Source organism: Phoxinus phoxinus (genome assembly GCF_949152265.1).
Source record: "Phoxinus phoxinus genome assembly, chromosome: 17".
NCBI classification, from domain to species: domain Eukaryota; kingdom Metazoa; phylum Chordata; class Actinopteri; order Cypriniformes; family Leuciscidae; genus Phoxinus; species Phoxinus phoxinus.
The window spans coordinates 20,445,811-20,462,851 of record NC_136892.1 but is presented as its reverse complement, the minus strand read 5'-3'; the positions used below and the strand labels follow the sequence as shown (position 1 = coordinate 20,462,851).

General features: G+C 36.2%; 2 protein-coding genes across 10 annotated transcripts; both read left to right on the top strand.

Moving 5' to 3' along the window:
- Positions 1 to 231: 231 nt before the first annotated feature.
- On the top strand, positions 232 to 7,950 carry lifrb (LIF receptor subunit alpha b). 5 transcript variants are annotated; one of them, XM_079586247.1, is made up of 18 exons: positions 232 to 455; positions 1,958 to 2,055; positions 2,181 to 2,356; positions 2,441 to 2,591; positions 2,701 to 2,949; positions 3,633 to 3,759; positions 3,875 to 3,996; positions 4,096 to 4,226; positions 4,341 to 4,494; positions 4,861 to 4,922; positions 5,013 to 5,220; positions 5,300 to 5,491; positions 5,655 to 5,756; positions 6,110 to 6,277; positions 6,371 to 6,484; positions 6,592 to 6,685; positions 6,800 to 6,863; positions 7,308 to 7,950. In XM_079586247.1, the coding sequence occupies exons 2-18, from the start codon at positions 1,995 to 1,997 to the stop codon at positions 7,701 to 7,703; spliced, it is 2,571 nt and encodes an 856-aa protein (XP_079442373.1). In that variant the 5' UTR covers positions 232 to 455; positions 1,958 to 1,994; the 3' UTR covers positions 7,704 to 7,950. The 5 variants fall into 5 exon arrangements, with proteins under 5 accessions (XP_079442373.1, XP_079442374.1, XP_079442375.1 ...); XM_079586248.1 differs by having other exon boundaries at positions 235 to 455; positions 1,955 to 2,055; XM_079586249.1 differs by having other exon boundaries at positions 295 to 450.
- Positions 7,951 to 10,109: 2,159 nt separating this feature from the next.
- ccdc61 (coiled-coil domain containing 61) lies at positions 10,110 to 15,855 on the top strand. Of its 5 annotated transcripts, none has more exons than XM_079585709.1 (14): positions 10,167 to 10,385; positions 11,034 to 11,204; positions 11,304 to 11,386; positions 11,746 to 11,906; positions 11,998 to 12,150; positions 12,916 to 13,117; positions 13,248 to 13,330; positions 13,435 to 13,658; positions 13,769 to 13,847; positions 13,937 to 13,975; positions 14,204 to 14,410; positions 15,094 to 15,127; positions 15,224 to 15,290; positions 15,382 to 15,855. In XM_079585709.1, the coding sequence occupies exons 2-14, from the start codon at positions 11,051 to 11,053 to the stop codon at positions 15,474 to 15,476; spliced, it is 1,581 nt and encodes a 526-aa protein (XP_079441835.1). In that variant the 5' UTR covers positions 10,167 to 10,385; positions 11,034 to 11,050; the 3' UTR covers positions 15,477 to 15,855. The 5 variants fall into 5 exon arrangements, 3 of the variants coding, with proteins under 3 accessions (XP_079441836.1, XP_079441835.1, XP_079441834.1); XR_013794531.1 differs by having other exon boundaries at positions 10,171 to 10,385; positions 14,145 to 14,410; XR_013794532.1 differs by having other exon boundaries at positions 10,171 to 10,385; positions 13,934 to 13,975; positions 14,145 to 14,410.
- Positions 15,856 to 17,041: the final 1,186 nt, after the last annotated feature.

The window sequence follows — 17,041 nt, the reverse complement described above, 5'->3', positions numbered from 1 at the left end:
TCATCTACGAATGTATTCTCTTTTAACCACTAAATCCATGCTTAGGATGTGAAATGGGTAGTTTATTTCACATTAAAACAGTAGGCTACTTATCTTCTGTCTGGTGGTGATATTGGAAGTTGGCCTATACGCAGGAAAATATCGATTTTACAGTCTAAAAACTTCGGGATGGAACTGACAAAAAAAAAACTAGGGAATCGTTTTGCCGTGCATTAAGGGGTTAATAAACGTGTTATTCTTGATTCCTTCAAATGACGCTCGTAACTTCCAGCACGCTTCCACAGAGATCCTCCCACTAACGTTATGTTCTCACACTTCTGCTCATGTACTCCGGTGTGAACTACGAGTGAACTTTATTGCTCTAAATAACTCCGCTTTAAGTTTTCCCTGTTTGCTTTCGGATGAAAAAATATAAGGAAAACCGAAGCTGATTCTTCTGCCTACAGTGAGGTTAGGTGGGTGTTTATTCTCGTTTATAACTGCTCATGAAGAGGCTTACTTTTCTCAGTAACCATAATCAATAAGTAAGTTTGCCATGTTAACTAGTTGAATGTGTTTTATCGCGTAGCCTACCTGATTATTACTGAAACTGTTCATACTAATGGATGAGCAGTGCGCATGCGCAGTTTGTCTTTGCCTCACTTATGCGATTAGTTCTATTTTGTTTGATGTAGCCTATATATTCTTCAGCCCATTGGATCTGTAGCATATTCAACTCTTTCAAATATTCCTAAAATAAATTATTAATTATTAGTAATAATTAACGACACATGGTCCTGACCTAACTTCCAAGAGTCAACTGATTTAGCAACTCTCACCTGAGTGCAAATTATTTAAATGTTTAGATATTTAGTTTTGTTAAGATATGGTGTCTGAAATCCTCCAAATGTGAAAGCAAAAATATATAAAGAAAGTTATACAATACAATTGATCGAAAATATATATATATATTTTTTTAACATTAAATGATCTTGCCGTGATCTTTTCATTCCCTTTGTTATTTTTGTGTGCATTAATTTAATCCGAATGGGTGACATTTGCTTATAACTCTTCAAAATGAAACTTTTATCTTTTTTTCAACACTGAATCTAATACATACTTAACTATTCAAAATGTGTATTGGTCAATCTCTGGCAACTTTTATTAAAAAAAAAAAATGGCATGGTTTCTAAGCAGAAGATGGAAGCATGTTTTCTCAGTCCTGTTACCGAAACTCATGTGCCATTTAAAAAGCATGTTTAAAATGATGTCAATTTATTCCTTTGTTTTCCCCACAAGAAAGTGTTTATTTTGTTGGTTATATGTTCAAATAATTGATATTTACAAACTTTTTTTGTAGAAGAAAATAAATAGTAACAGGAATGAGCATTGGGTAACAGGAATGAGTGTCTGCATGTTTGTGCTTGTGTGTGTATGAGAGAGAGATGCATGACTGTGTGTGCATACGATTTCTGTGTAATGGACATACATTTGTGCCTGTTGTTCAGTCACCATCTGTGGTGTGTTTTCCGTTTACAAATTTTCATAGCTGCAGATCATATCTGATGATAATCTCATACAATAGACACTGAGCGTCTATAGCTTTCCAGTAGTAATGCACCAATGATCAGTATTGCTTCACTTAATGGCCGGATAAATTAGATGTTCGAATAGATAATTTATTCATTGCTTATCCATTTCTAGTCATATAAGGAAAACATTTTGTGGGTTATACTGTATAAACACACTATTTGTACCCACAAACGATTTGGAGGGTTAAAGTCCAAATAACTCTTTTATAAACTGCACTCTACAATCTACTGCACATATAATGCAGGTTTGTCATGTCATGATCACTCCATTTTCTGTCTCTCTCCAGTTTACATTCTCCCGTAAATGTCCTTTTTTTTATATACCTTTTTAGAAGATGTTATTCAGCCATGGTTAATTAATAAGAGCCATTTTGTTTCCTTAGCAGATTTGATTGCTAGCGGAGACGACACGTGAGTTCTAGTATGTCAGTCTGGCTTTTGTGTGCTTTGCTTTCTTCTTTGATTTGCCAAACGGAACAGGATGGTGAGTCTTAAATGCATTCAACTATCACTAAACTCTTAATAATACAATACCCTTCCATTTCAAATGTTATCTGAGACCCTTACTGGAAGAATCGAATAAATGATGTTCAAATTGTGTATCAACAGGGCATCCACTTTCTATAAAAGAGGTGAACGTGTATGCAGAAACAGACATCCCTGATAATGGTGCATGGGTGTTGAATGTTGAATGGAGAGATGAGTTTGCTGAGAATAATGAATCCAGGAAAGTCAGCTATGATGTGCAGGTTTTTCATACTGAACAGATGAGTCTTGTTCACAATGTAAGTTGATCTTTTGAGATTCTTTGCTGGAGCAATGGAAGATATGTCTAAGGCTATTTTTTCAATGAGAAATAACTGTTTTAGGAAACCGTACGTGTGACGCCAGACAATACAACCCATCATCACTGGAATTGGACCTCGCCAATACCATTGCAGTGCACTTCCCATTCGGTCAGACTTAGGCGTCGAGATCGGGATCACACTGGTGAATGGACACCATTATACACGTACAAAGGTTTGTAGCCACAGGTTGTTCTCGTCCATATGCACATATTATGCAAAAGAGAATTACAACTGAACGTCAGACTGAATTTAACTGAACTGTTTTGCCTTTAAAATAACAGGACAAGATCTTATTGCCACAAAAGTAGTTGTCTATCCTCGTGATCATGTTTTCATGGTTGGGAGTAACATCACATTTTGTTGCATCTTCAAGACCGTTCCATCGCCCGATTCTGAATTTCTAATTGGCATCAGCAACAGGACGTACATCACAAAACCAGTTCACTTTCTCATCCCCTCGAAAACAACTTCAGACATACCTTGTGTTGACAAAGGAGGCAATGAAGGAGGCTCTTCAGTATTTATTGGCTGTAAGTGTAAACATCCTACTCAATGTGAATTGATTAATTTAAATGCTACCCATCATTTTTTAATGTGTTATAGTGTTAGACAGCTAGACTTTGTTTTCCATTAGGTGAGGATTAGGCAGAGCTTCTTTGGATATTTTTTTCCCACATATGGGGTTATGGCCACAATCTGGGATCTTCCCACTATTTTAACTGCTGTAAAACTTGCATTCATAACATTATGAACAAAATGATGCCATTATATATTGCTTAGACCAGATCATTAGTGTCAGTAAACATAAACTAACACTTATATAATTCAAAAGTCTCTTACGATCACCAAGGCTGCATTTTATTTGATCAGAAAATACAGTAAAACCAGTGATATTGTGAAATATTATTATGATTTAAAATAACAGTTTTCTAGCTTAATATATTTCAAAATGTAATTTATTCCTGAGATGGCAAAAGAACAGCATTTATATTTGAAATATAAATTAGCTTTAACATGCTTTAATGTTTTTACTGTCACCTTTGATCAATTTAATTGAGTAAAAGTATTTTGCTAAATTAAAGTATTAATTTATTTGAAAAATAAAGAAAAATGACTGGCCCCAAACTTTTGAACTGTAGTGTATACCAAATTTGTTAATTGGCTTTTAAATTGAGTCCTGGCCTTAAATGTTTCGTTTCACTGGCCGCTGTAGATCCTCCAGATGACCAGAATCTTACATGTGTGACACGGGATCTCAGCTCTGTAGAATGTCACTGGAATCGTGGTCGAAAAACGTACCTGGACGGTAATAAAAAGACAATCTACACACTTAATGGAAGGTAAATATAGCCAACAATATATCATCCATCTTAATGTACAGTGCAAATCATGGTTACTCTTATCGTCCGATTCATACTGAGTCTTCACTGATTCGAAGTGTTTTGTATTTGTCAGAGATTGTGATTTCGATAACTGTGTCCTGCCTGCGGTGCCAAAGATGACAAACTGGACTCTAGTTGCCAAAAATCTCCTTGGTGTGAAGATTCTCACGGATACAGCTGACCCCACACATCGGGGTAAAACAGATTATTTATTTGAATATTGATGAATCTCTTATAATACTGCATGCCACAGTGTTTATTTATGAATTGAATCTTCTGTTTCTACTTCCATAGTATGGTTTAGAGCACCCAGTAACATATTCCATGCTGCTTATGCAAGAAATGTCACTCTGAGTTGGAACGTGACAAATTATACTTCATTTCCGATGATTTGTCAAGCGATGCTCAACGGAAGCATTTACAATGTTAGTGTCATCGGTTGTTATCTTGCATTAAAAATTGATAACTGTGCTGTTTTAGCTCTCGTGCTGTTAAACTGGCAAGGCCTTGCATTCTCACAAATGTCTACATATTTTCAGAAAACCTTCAATGGACTGGGACTTTCATCAATTGTCCTTGTCCATCTTCAGCCCTTTGCTAAATACACAGTGAAAGTGAGATGTGGGTCTGATGAACACTTCTACAAATGGGGTGACTGGAGTGAAATGACTGAGTTCTCCACTGAAGAGGACAGTAAGTATACAGAGAATGAACCTATTAGAAAATATAGTCATTAATTTATATAATATATATATATATGATTTTGGTTTTATAGTTCTACATAATTTTGTGAGTGTGATATTGCTTTTATACAACACTTCAATATGCAAGATCAGAAGTTCATATTGAGTAACTTACATTTAACTTCGTCAATTTTTTTTTTCTCCGCCAACGTGAATAGTTCCTTACGAAGCCACAGCAAATTACACCATTGCACTTTGAGCAACTGAGCAACACGCAGTTAAATTTCTGTTTTTTAACTAGTCGGGCGAGTGATGAGTCAATGACTGCCACTCGGCCAATCAAATTTGAGGAATCGCACTAATAATCTCTCTTCAGTTCCAGAAGCAGTAGATGTTTGGATTCAGTATTTTGAACAAAATGCATATGTTCTGTGGAAGGTATGTGCAGTTTATAGGATTTGGCTCTGTTGTCTTTGTCTTTAGGCTACAATCAAACAAATAAACAGAAGTCTTTTTCATGTTTTAAAGCCTCTAACTCGACAACAAAGCCATGGGATAATTACGCAATATAGCCTTACCAAAGGCAAGTGGAGAGAAATCATTGACATAACACCAAACACGCAGTGCTTCAATATCACCCCTGAGAATGAAAGAAGTGATCGAAAAATCACAGTCTCAGCAAAAAACTCTGCTGGTCTTTCTCCTCCTTCTACGATCATCGTCCCCGGTTATCCTGGTCAGTATTCAAAAGGCTGTTTAAATGGGTTGAAAAGACTGTGTTTAAATTAATGACGTTTTTAACATACTCTTCACAGACAATGCAGTCAATATAAGCCGAATCAGTGATGGTAATGGTGGCTTTGAAATGGCTTGGGACGGATACTTTAATTCCACTTGTGGCTATGTTGTTGAATGGTTTCCAACCTACTATGAGACTCAATGTGCTGTAGAATGGAAGAAGATCACAGAATGTGACCATGCCACCTTTTGCAACTGGAAACAGTATGGTCAGTTGGGAACATAAAGAGGAGTCATTTGTCTGTTGTTGTTTTGATGCAGAATTTGTGCACATTTGTAATTGTTCATCAGTGATAAAGAGCTGTAACCTGTGGCTATGTAATTAGATTTGTTGGTGTTGGTGAACAAATGATTTCAGTCTATCTTTCGCAGGTATTTTTGAGGCTGGAGTGAAATATACTGTCTCAGTCTATGCCTGCATTGATGATAAACCAATGCTTCTGCGCAGGAGGGAGGAATATGCTATAGAGCAACGTAAGCATTCTGTATTCAATAACTTGTGATGGATTAATTGCTCTTAAAAATAAAGGTTCCAAAAGGGGGTTTTCGCATCAATGCCATTTAAAAAGAACCATTTTTGGTTCCCTAAAGAACCTTTCAGTTCTTAATTCCTGTTGTGGAATGGAAAGGTTCCATGGATGTTAAAGTTTCTTCAAGGTAACATAGATGCTGATAAATAACTTGTATTTTCAAGAGTGTAGTTTCAAAATGCAGGAAATGTTATTAAGGTCTGTGCAAACTAAATGTTTATTGTAGTTTTGCTGACATTTATTTCATGTTTACCTCACATTGTCTCTCTTATTGTCCTTTCTGATATCTGTTCTCAGGACCATCGGGGACAGTTCAGAATTTGAGAGGTAAACCGAATGGCAGACACTTTGAACTTTCCTGGGACGAAGTGCCCTTACAACAGCAAAAAGGCTTCATAGAGGGCTACATGGTGATAGCGTTTCATCATGATTCCAAAACACCTATTAGCACATCAGTGACAAATGGTGAGTTCACTCCATAATAAGCATCCACTTTGTGCCCCTCCTTAAAACATTACACATTGTACATTGCAAATTAACTTTGTTTTTCCATTTTAGGGCCTAAAGTTAGTTTGCCCTTAGAACCAGGCTCCTACACCTTCAATGTTAGTGCCTTTACATCTGGAGGAGAAGGTGGTAACGCTACACTCAGAATGACCATCGAAAAAAACAGTATGGCTGAAGACATTTAATTATACAATATAATTGAAACCATTGATGATTGAACTATTTTATTTTGTATAGTAAGCATTGTGTGCAATGTGACAAATTCTTCATAGTTGAGCAGATGATTGTGGCCAGTGTTGTGGGTTTCAGTGCAGCTATTCTTGTCTTCATTATCGTCACAGTCCTTTGCTACAAGAAGAGAAAATGGTATGGAAGATTCTCCAGCATCACGTCATACATGTATTTCAAAAACCCAGTATTTTCTGTCGATTTTTAAAATTTTCAGCTGCAATTAAAATGTCACTCTTAAAAATCCTTCAGGTTAAAGAATTTATTGTATCCAGATATTCCTAAACCAAAACTTGAAGGGAAATGGAATTCAAAGGTGAGCTATCAGTGCTGATTATAATTTATAATTTTCCTGACAGACTTTGCGTCCTAATAAAATCCTATAATAAACTGCAACAAATATACATAGTCATCATAGCAAATTAAACGTCACTTGGTATAACAAAAAATTAGGCAGATCCAACATGAACAGGTTGCATGCCATGACCTTGACCTTATGCTCAAAAACTATGCAAGGTCAAACTAAATTATGACCCAGACCACATTCAATATTGGGTCACTTGCAATACAAAAACTTTTTTGTGGTACATTATTAGCTTAATAAATAGGCTGATTAATAATAAAAAATTGGAATGTCATTTATGTTTACTTTTATATGGAAAGCAGTTTACTGTGTTGATTGGCCACTTGATCCGTATCTGTGGCACACCAGTTAAAAATCATTGTCCTAAGACTTTTAACAAACGTTTGCTGTTTGCAGGGCTTTTACTGTCCCCAGATGACTGAGGGGTATATGAAGTGTGAGATCCAAGAAGTCCACAGTTCAGAGCGTCCTGCGACAGCGGAAAGTCTGCATGGCCTTGACCTGATCCGCTCCAACTCCACAGTGTTTCCTGCACAACATTCCTTTATGTCTAAATCTCCAGTTCTCTATCCTCCTCTATGGCGCTGTGCTGAGAAACTTACCTCAATTATTGAAAACCCTTCCTATAATATGTCCATTCTAGAACCAGTCGATGTTGCCCAGATATCTGAGCTTCCTCTGGAAATGGAGGATAGTTACATCCCTGCTCCTAACTGTTTTCAGGAAAATGTTGTTGTTACCGGTACCTCCCCAAGCTACAAGCCCCAGCATAGCCTACAAATGTATAGCTAATAGATAGACCTCAGTGTTGCACACCATGTATGTGAATTATGCCTAGTAAATGCCAGTGAATTGATGTGATATATATTGTATATGTTTTGTTTTCTCAGCAATGTCTCAACACTGTCTCTCAACACTGTAAAATGAGTAGTGAAAAGGCATTTATTTTACTGTGAGGGAAAAAAAGCTGTGACCTTCTTTAGAACTGCCTGTAAATTTTCATTGTATTTCACTATTATTAAAACTATATTACACACTCTTTTAAAGTATATGTGTGTCCCTTGTGAATTTAACCCATGACTATGTTGCTAGAGTTATGCTCCAATAGAGTAATAGTTCCCTCTTGTGGACTAAAGACTATCAATTTAAATTTTAGTTAGCTTTTAATTGGGATGAGAAATATTTGACAGTTTTTCCATCAAAATAACAATGAAAGTAATGCAACTTTACACAAATATAACAAGATTATATAGTGTAGATTACATAAAGAATGATGTTAAAGAATGGAAAAAGAAGTAATAAATAAATAGAAACAAGAACAATAGCAAAACTGTGATGGAGAAACAGGCCATATTTATGCCAAAACACTTTTAAAAAAAATATTAATGCAAATTTACACACAAGAAGAAATAAACAACACACTTATTCCTATATTTAACTATCAAAGACAAAGTACATGGGAAGAATTACATTAGAAATGAATAAGAGTAACAACAAGGTATTAATTTAAAGGGCACCTATTATGACATTTAAAATGTTCCTAATGTTGTTGTGGGAGTCCCCAACAACAGTTTTAAATGCATGCAATGACAAAAAACACTTTTGTTTTCGTATAATATGCATTTATTTTTACCTGATTTGCTCACCGACTCCCAAATGATTCGTTCAACGACTCGTTTTTCAAACCCCTCCTCTGCGCGACGCTAATCTGCATTGATTGGTCAGATGACCCAGCAGTGTTTACAGAGATAATACTTATTTTTAACACGGAGTGCAATGATGCTTTTATCAATTAAATTGTATTATAATAATGATTATAGTCCACTGCTTTAAAGTTTGTTGTAAAAAACGAAAAATAAGATAAATAATTTAATGTTATGTTAGCGAGCATAGCCCAGAGTTCATATTGTAAAAGCACAATCAGTCTTTGTTTGCGTTAGCCCGATGCATAAACGTTTTTACAAAAAAAAAAAAATGCAGTTATGTTACTAGTACGAGGTATTACTCTATTCTTTAAGACAACTCCGAAAACAACGACAAACACTTCACATAAGACCTAGAAGCTAAACGGTGCTTACACAACAAACAAAATAATTATTAAGCATGCTACATAAAACATAAAAGCAAAAATTATTAATAACACTTACAGGTTGTGATACGGAGGAGGAAGCTGATGCAAATACACTTGGAACTGAACCTTCCTTCAATATCAGCCGGCTCGCGAATCCAAGTTTGATTGCATTTAAAAAGCAATCGTCTTCAAAATGACGCGAACAAAGCACAAGGCTCGGACTACACTTCTGTGGTATAGTGAATTGTAGCCACTTATTCGTCTTCAAATGCTCCTCCTTGGGCAGATGAAAAAAGTTTGCTTTTGAGTCGCACTTCAGAACACAGCGTCTCGTCGCCATGATATTTTCCCTGGCCTTGGAGCGCAATAAGTGGGCGTATCGTATTCAAATAACTTGACAAGTTGACGTCATCTAGTCAGAGAAAAAGCTTCGGTCTTCTAACGATTCATAAAAATGACTCAGAGTCGACTCTCACTTTTGAAAGACAATAACTTTATATACGGTGCACTTTCATATTTCAAACTTTGCAGGATGTTTTTGTTCACTTAGATCTATGTTACACACTACATGAAAGGTAAATTTCAAAATTCCATAATAGGTGCCCTTTAACAAAAGATAAACATAAAGGGGGAAAGGGAGATCGGTACACAAGAAATCATGAAGATATATTAAGAATGTATGTCAATCATGGTAAATACGTTTTTTGGACTATTATATATTTTTTATTATTAATATGTTGAAATTGTTATAAAATACAAATGTATTTCTTGCTTAAAGAAAGTGTGTTTTACATTTAGTGTATTTATAATTATGACTTTAGAAATGTGTTGTCCCTATTTTTGTCATTAATGTAAAAACCCAAAAGAATATGTCCATAAGATAAAGAAAAGTCAGATAAAACATTCTTACTCCAAAAATATTGAACAAAAGGACAATCCCAAAGCTCCACAAAAATAACAGGATGTCAATGTTATTTTTTATTTATTTATTTGTATTTATTATTATTTTTTAAATGTTTGACAGTTTTTAATGTTTTATAAGCTATGCTTAAAAATATATTTTATGGGCGTTAAGAGTTATCCGAAGGCGTTGCCAAAATTAAACGTATCCTTTTTGATTGACAAGCAGAACACCCAATAGAATATCAACCTTCATACAAGTTGACCAATGTAAACAGTTGTGGGCGGGAGTTTTAAATTCCCGGTCATTGAGCCGCTGTTTTCAGTTGTTCGAGCTCTCAGCTCACTAACGAGTCAACGACCTGTTTTCTGAACATGCGCTAGCTAAATTAGCATAGAAAATATATTAATCTGCTTTCAGTTTTTTCCATTCATCGACGTTATAAATGTAGGGTTTTAATCGTATAGCTCGTCCCTGCTTAAAGCATTTCCATCAATAACGGGTATGTTGCTAATGTGCTAGTTGTGTGTGGACTAAGATGCATCTATCGTAACATGAACTTATGCACATTTATCATCCTATGTAGTCGCATGTTCCTCTGTAGCCTCCAAACCATGACGTATGATGTCTTTATTATTCCTGCGATTGATTTGATAGTGTTATTATTGTGCGACTAGCCCTACGTTGGTAACGTTAGTCTTTTGGTAAATCTTTAGGGTTAGCAAGTCCTCCGTCATTTTTAACTGACATGCTGAGTTATTTATTAGTTTGCAACTTATGTTGCGAAATAACTCTTGAATAAATGAGATTACAACCTCTATTTATCTAAGATACAAAGAAATTCAGTGAAGTGTAAAGATATAAGAGTGTCATTCATTGAAATGTTTCATGACCTAAATCCTGCCTGTCATGGCAGTGATGACGTTGACATTTGTAATGGACAGGTTGGTGTGTATTAGACATTAACAGCACTAATATGAAGAATTCTGACAATCTTAATGAAAACTGTATGCTTAATATGAATGTTTTCGTATAATAAGATCTATCTATCTTATCTATCTATCTATCTATCTATCTATAACTGTAATCAAGAAATTCTGATCAGAGCATTATTATGAACTCCAACGACCTTGTGCAATGATTCCTTTAGGCTGTCAGTGGCAAGCAATGGAGGTTGGCAGTGGCACAGTTGTGCAGGACGAAATGAAATTTCGGGGGGCTGAATTTGCTGTCAAGGTCGAGTTGGCGGAGCGGTTACTTATCGTAGAGATTTCAGATGTTGTTACATCGGACCAGTGGAGAGGAGAGTTCGATCCTGCCTGTAAGTTAAGCTTTTAATTAAAAACTGACAATCCCAGTTTGCTTGCTTGGAAATTTGTTTTATATCATTCTAAAAAATGATTTTTTCCCCTATAATTAGATATTGAGGATCTTACCCGGAAAACTGGGAATTTTAAACAGTTTCCAGTATTCTGTAGCATGCTTGAGTCTGCCGTCAACAAGGTGGGTCCATAAAAAAAAATAAAAAAAATCATATTTACTGTAATGGTGTCTTAATTCGTAATGCTTGTCATGACAGTAAATGCACTAGGGCTGCACAATTTGGGCTGCACAATTTGACAAGCATTTTTGCTCAACCTCAAAAAGTGACAACTTTTACATGCTATATAAAAATATCTGTGGGGTATTTTGAGCTAAAACTTCACATACACACTCTGGGGACATACATCTTGTGAAAAGGGCATTATACCAGCCCTTTATTGTGCCACCCTACGTTGCACTTATTGAATTATTGGCAACAGAAAACAATGGCTATGAAATTACTAAAAATAAATCTAATTTGCTTTAATTATCTTTTGCAGTCCAGTGAATCAGTGACCCTTGACCTCTTGACCTATTCCGACCTTGAGCTTTTGCGGAACAGAAAGGCAGGTGTTGTTGGCCGACCTCGTGCTCAGCCGCAGTCTCCTGCTCTCAGTGCAAAACGATACCTCATCCTCATCTACACTGTGGAGTTTGACAGGTCTGTGTAGTTGAATTACTCGGTCTACTTTGATCACTTTTCGTATCACTTTTAAAACAGAGCAGTTTTCAATTTATTTGTTTTCGTTTAGGATACACTATCCTCTTCCACTTCCATTTCTTGGCAAACCTGATCCTGCAGAGCTTCAGAAAGAGATAAGAGCTCTGAGGGCCGAGCTGAAAACACTGGGGCTGAGAGGAGACCACAAAGTGTCAGACCAAGAAACACGCAGGCTCCGTGCAGAGTCAGTTATTTATTTATGCATTATGTTAATTAAAACCCCTTGCGCACCTGGGTAGTTGCAGCCAGGTGCACAGGACAGAGTCAGCACAATATAAGATAAAATTCCTGTACACTGTTGTAGCTTGTAAATCTTTTAGTTAAAGACCTCAAAGTGGTATTTCAGTCATGACAACTCCCGGAGTGGATACATTTCAACCAGCATTTATTGGCATGGGGCATGAAATATACATGGGCTTGATTTTGGTGGATGAGATCTGCTACGCTGCTGCTGAGAAAATACAATACTTTGTTCAGTTTAGTAAAAAAAAAAGAAAAAAAAGTTAAGGCTGCTGCAAAAAATGATAGAGCCTCCATAGCAGATCTCTACAGGTGGTGCTGGGGAGGAGGAAGGTTTGAATTAACATGAGATTGAGTAGATGATTACATAATTTATATTTGGGTGAACTATCCTTTCAAAGCATCTTAAAATGTTACTTTAATATAAAGATTTTTTACTTTTTGCTTTTAAATGATTGTCACAAATAACATAATATCTAAAAAACTACATTTTAAACTACATTTCAAAACGTTCAGTTTAGTAAAATACTGGGAAAACAAAAACTATTAAAAATCTGCATAATTTAGCATTTTATATGTTTCAGTTAAACTAGGGTTTCTTCATTTAAACTCACAACCAAAAAAAAAGTATTTCAACATTTTACCCACAAACTGAATGTTGTGCTTACAATTCCTTTTCTCATGTTTTATGTGGTTTATGTTTTATCAGGTTGGCTTTGGTGAGAGACGAAAAGGAGGCCTTGGCCAAAGCTTTGGATCGTCTACAGATGGCAGGGGCCGGCTCCACTCCTGGGGCTCGTGGGTTCAGAGAGGCAGTGCACAGTCTGGAGGAACAGCTGCTGAAGGAAAGGGCAAAAAGCCAACGGTCTGCAAGCAAGAGGAGCCAGGAACAACGCCTCCTACTGGAACAGGTGTGTCTAATGAGATTATTATTGTTGTGTGCTAATGAGATAGACAAGCTGACAATATGAAACACTCATGCAAAGTCCCCACTCATGCATTAGCACCCACTTGTATATTCAAATTCATTCTCGTTGGTAGTTGGAGGAACTCAGGGCTTCCGAACGGTCTCTTCGGATACGTGTTAAAAGTTTGACAACTGAGTTGGCCTTGTTACGACGTGGGTAAGCTTAATCATTTGCCATCTGTGCCCTTTTTATTGCATATATTTTATTATAATTTTATTTTGTGGAGCACGTTAATCGTCTCACTCTTCCTATTTTGACAGTCGGGCGACTCCGGTCATGTCTGGTCGAAGTGGGCTCAGGGGTGATGGGGAGATTCATCGGTCTTTATCCAGAGAGCGCAGTTTGACCCGTGTAGGGTTAAGAGCGCGCTCAGGGTCGAGGGAGAGGATGGAGGACAGGGGTCGGAGGTCAGAGGAGAGAGTTAGGAGGGCAGACTCTTCAGGGGCTCGGAATTGTATCACAAGACCCTCACCATCTCCAACAGGTACATGTGTGAAGATGGACACAATATCCTTATGTTCAAAGTCTAGAAACAAATGTAGAGGCTCTTATCAGGCCCAATTTGATTTAAGTCTTGTTTTTTTTTCACGACAGGGTCGCGGGGGTCTCGGTTTGACCCTACAGCCTACATCCAGGACCGACAACGGCGCCAAAAAGAGTCCGATCTGAAGAAGTAAGACTCTTTCACCTTTTAATTTTAAAGTTTTTGCTATCTTTTCTGCTGTTTTGTGTTTTATTTGTCGTCTTTTTCCCTACAAGCAGTGCCCTGTCTGTGAGCAGGAATATGGTTTACTTTAAAAGGTGTGAACCGTAAACTCTTTTTGTCCCTTGCATGAATCCATTTTATCAAATTTTTATCCTCAGTCATGAATCTGGCACATCAATGCAAGAAAAAAAGTCTGTAGAATTTCATCAGAATCAGATCGGACTGATAAGAGAATGAAAGTTATCTGGTTGAATATTTTTGTAGGCAACTGAACCCGTTACCTACCTTTAAAGATCTACATGAGGAGATTTTGTTTCCTACAGTCAGAGGAAGATTAGAAGGGACATGTTGGCTTCACCGTCTCTGATGGAAAGAGGGCGTTCACGCTCCAGAGAGCCCGTTCCTCAGCTGATGCGAGCAGGAAGTGCTGGCAGGGGGAGGAGTGTGTCTGTGGAGAGCAGGAGGAGTCGGTGTTCTTCTGAAGGATCAGTAGCTGAGTTTGAAGAGCTTGCTAAGCCTCTAAATAGCAGGCAAGTCAATAAACAAAGCACGTTGCTTATCCAAGTACATGTTGGCCAGGTTAAATGTGACGTCAGCGATCAGGTCAAACAAGGTGCAGAGAGGCCTACACTTTTATTGCATTTTTTCCAGTTGGCCTATAATATTAGTCAAGATTATCTTCAAAATATAATTTTAAGTGACAAGTTTCTACCCTCTCTCTGAACCTAAGAGTATACCGTACATATTAAGACTAAGTAATGGGTCAGTAAGGCTTTTTGTGAGAGAAAAAAAAAATTCAGCAAGGATGCATTACATTTATTAAAAGTGATAGTAAAAACTTGTACATTTTCACAAAATGTTTTATTTCTAATAAATGCTGTTTTCTACTCGGAATCCTGCAAAAAATGTATCACAGTTTCTACGGAAATATTAAGCAGCACTACTGTTTTCAACTGATAAAAAAAGAGAAATGTTTCTTGAGCAGCAAATCGGCATATTAGAATAATTTCTGAAGATCATGTGACACTGAAGACTGGAGTAATGAGGCTGCTGAATAAATAAATAAACATTTTAAATGTAATTATATTTCACTATTACTGTTTTGATGTATTTTTAATCAAATAAAGCGTAAGTTTCCTTTTAAAAAAAAATCATAATGTATGATCATGTATAATGTTGTCTGATATTATTACTATTATTTTCTTTTTTGCAGAGGAAGGAAACTGGGGTATAATGGTCCAGCTGTGGTGAGTAACAATGTGAAATGTCTGTGTAAGATTGTGTAAAGATTAGGCCTCAAATAATTCTAATTGCTTTTTCTTTTTTTGCATTGCTTCATCTAGTCCAGAGGAAGACACACAAACAAAAAACCAATGTGTAGCACCCCTGCACAAAGGATGAGAGCGGCAGGTACCACATAATTTCCCCCTTTTTTTTCCATGTATATGCATCTATAGCCAATAGTATATACATGTAAGCCATTTATATTTTTCCTACTCAGACACTTCTATTGACACGGGTGCTGACTTGTCAGAGATTGACGCTCGACTCCAAGCCCTGCAGGACTACATGCGGGACCTTGACACAGGACACTAACTAATCCCAGTGGATTTAGATGTCAATCTAGGCATTTTGCACAAAGACTGAGACTGAAAACCTTGGACAATCATTTCTTTGAAACACTGTTTGTTTTTTAATCCCTGATGTAGCTTTTGGGCTTGACTCAAAATGCTGTTATACTGGCTTTGTCAAGGGGGTTCTTAACACTGTTGCCATATCAGACTTGTCCAGAAGTATGACCTCAGGATATACTGTTTTTTTAAAACACATTCCTGTGTACATTTTATGAATTAGTGATTGTTGACCATTGTTGTTTTTATATGATTACTGTGTATGTTTTTATGTCTGTTTTAGATGCTTTCACATTTTGTTTTTGTGAGATTCTGACAAACAAAGCTTTTTATATATAAAATGATTTTGCAGTTTGTCTATTCTTGAGAGACAGTCTGGAATTATATCTTACACATTAGAGCACAACAGAATGCGATATCCATTTTATTTATATTACATATATATATATTTATTAAGTTATTGTTCCCATAACTAATGCATGGCATGGCGCTAGCAACATTATGGTTATAGGTTTGATTCCCAGGAAACACATATAGTGATAAAATGTATGTCTTAAGGTGCGTTGCTTTAGATAAGCATCTGCCAAATGTATAAATGTAAAGATGTACATGCAGCAGATATTTTGTCTTTTGGCCTCTAATATGTTTGCTTCAATTGTGGCCATTTTTGCCATTTCTCCCAAAGTCATATTTTTAATTTGATTCCATCAAAATATTGTATGTAGAATAACAAAAAACATTAAATTTGTCTTTAGATGTGATCATGAGACCAGAATTTTTAAACCTTTCTTGATATAATAAAATGGCATGGTTGTCTACTACAGACCAATATCTGATCTGCTATGATGTACAGTCGATTTAAGCAGGTATAAAAGCTGTCATGAATATAGGCACAGCTAAACTAAGTATTTAGGGGCGTTGTGCTTCAGTCTGACTCAAATGAGTTAGTTCAGGAATCAAACTTGCATTCTCATAAATGCAGAGAGTAGAACTTGAGTGTATAGTATTTCAAGATCGTCATTGAATAACGACTTGCATTTCGGTCTGTTCTTCACACGGTTGACTCCAGAACACTGGACAACTGATTTTGCGTCCTTTTTATGTAGCTAATAATACGACAAAATGATTTTGAACTTCAATTGTGTAAATTGGAATTATTTACAAGTGTAATCTAACAAATTAGAATTTTATGTGGTATTTTAAATAGTTCTGACTTTGATTTCTTTAAAAGAATATCGAACATTTGAAATGTAACGAATTGAAATGTTTTTATGGCTGAATTTTATAGACGCATTGTCAAAAAGCAATTTTTTTGTACCACATAAAATTCAAATTTGTTAGATTACACTTGTAAATAATTCAAATTTACCCAATTCAAATTCAAATCATTTTATATTATTAGCTCCATACCTTTTTGAGGCTTGACATAAACATCCTAAAAAAAAGTTGATTTGAGTGAACTGTTCCTTTAAGTACTTTATTCTACTGCAAACGTGTCTTCTTTAAAAACATATTGTTCGAATGTGTTGA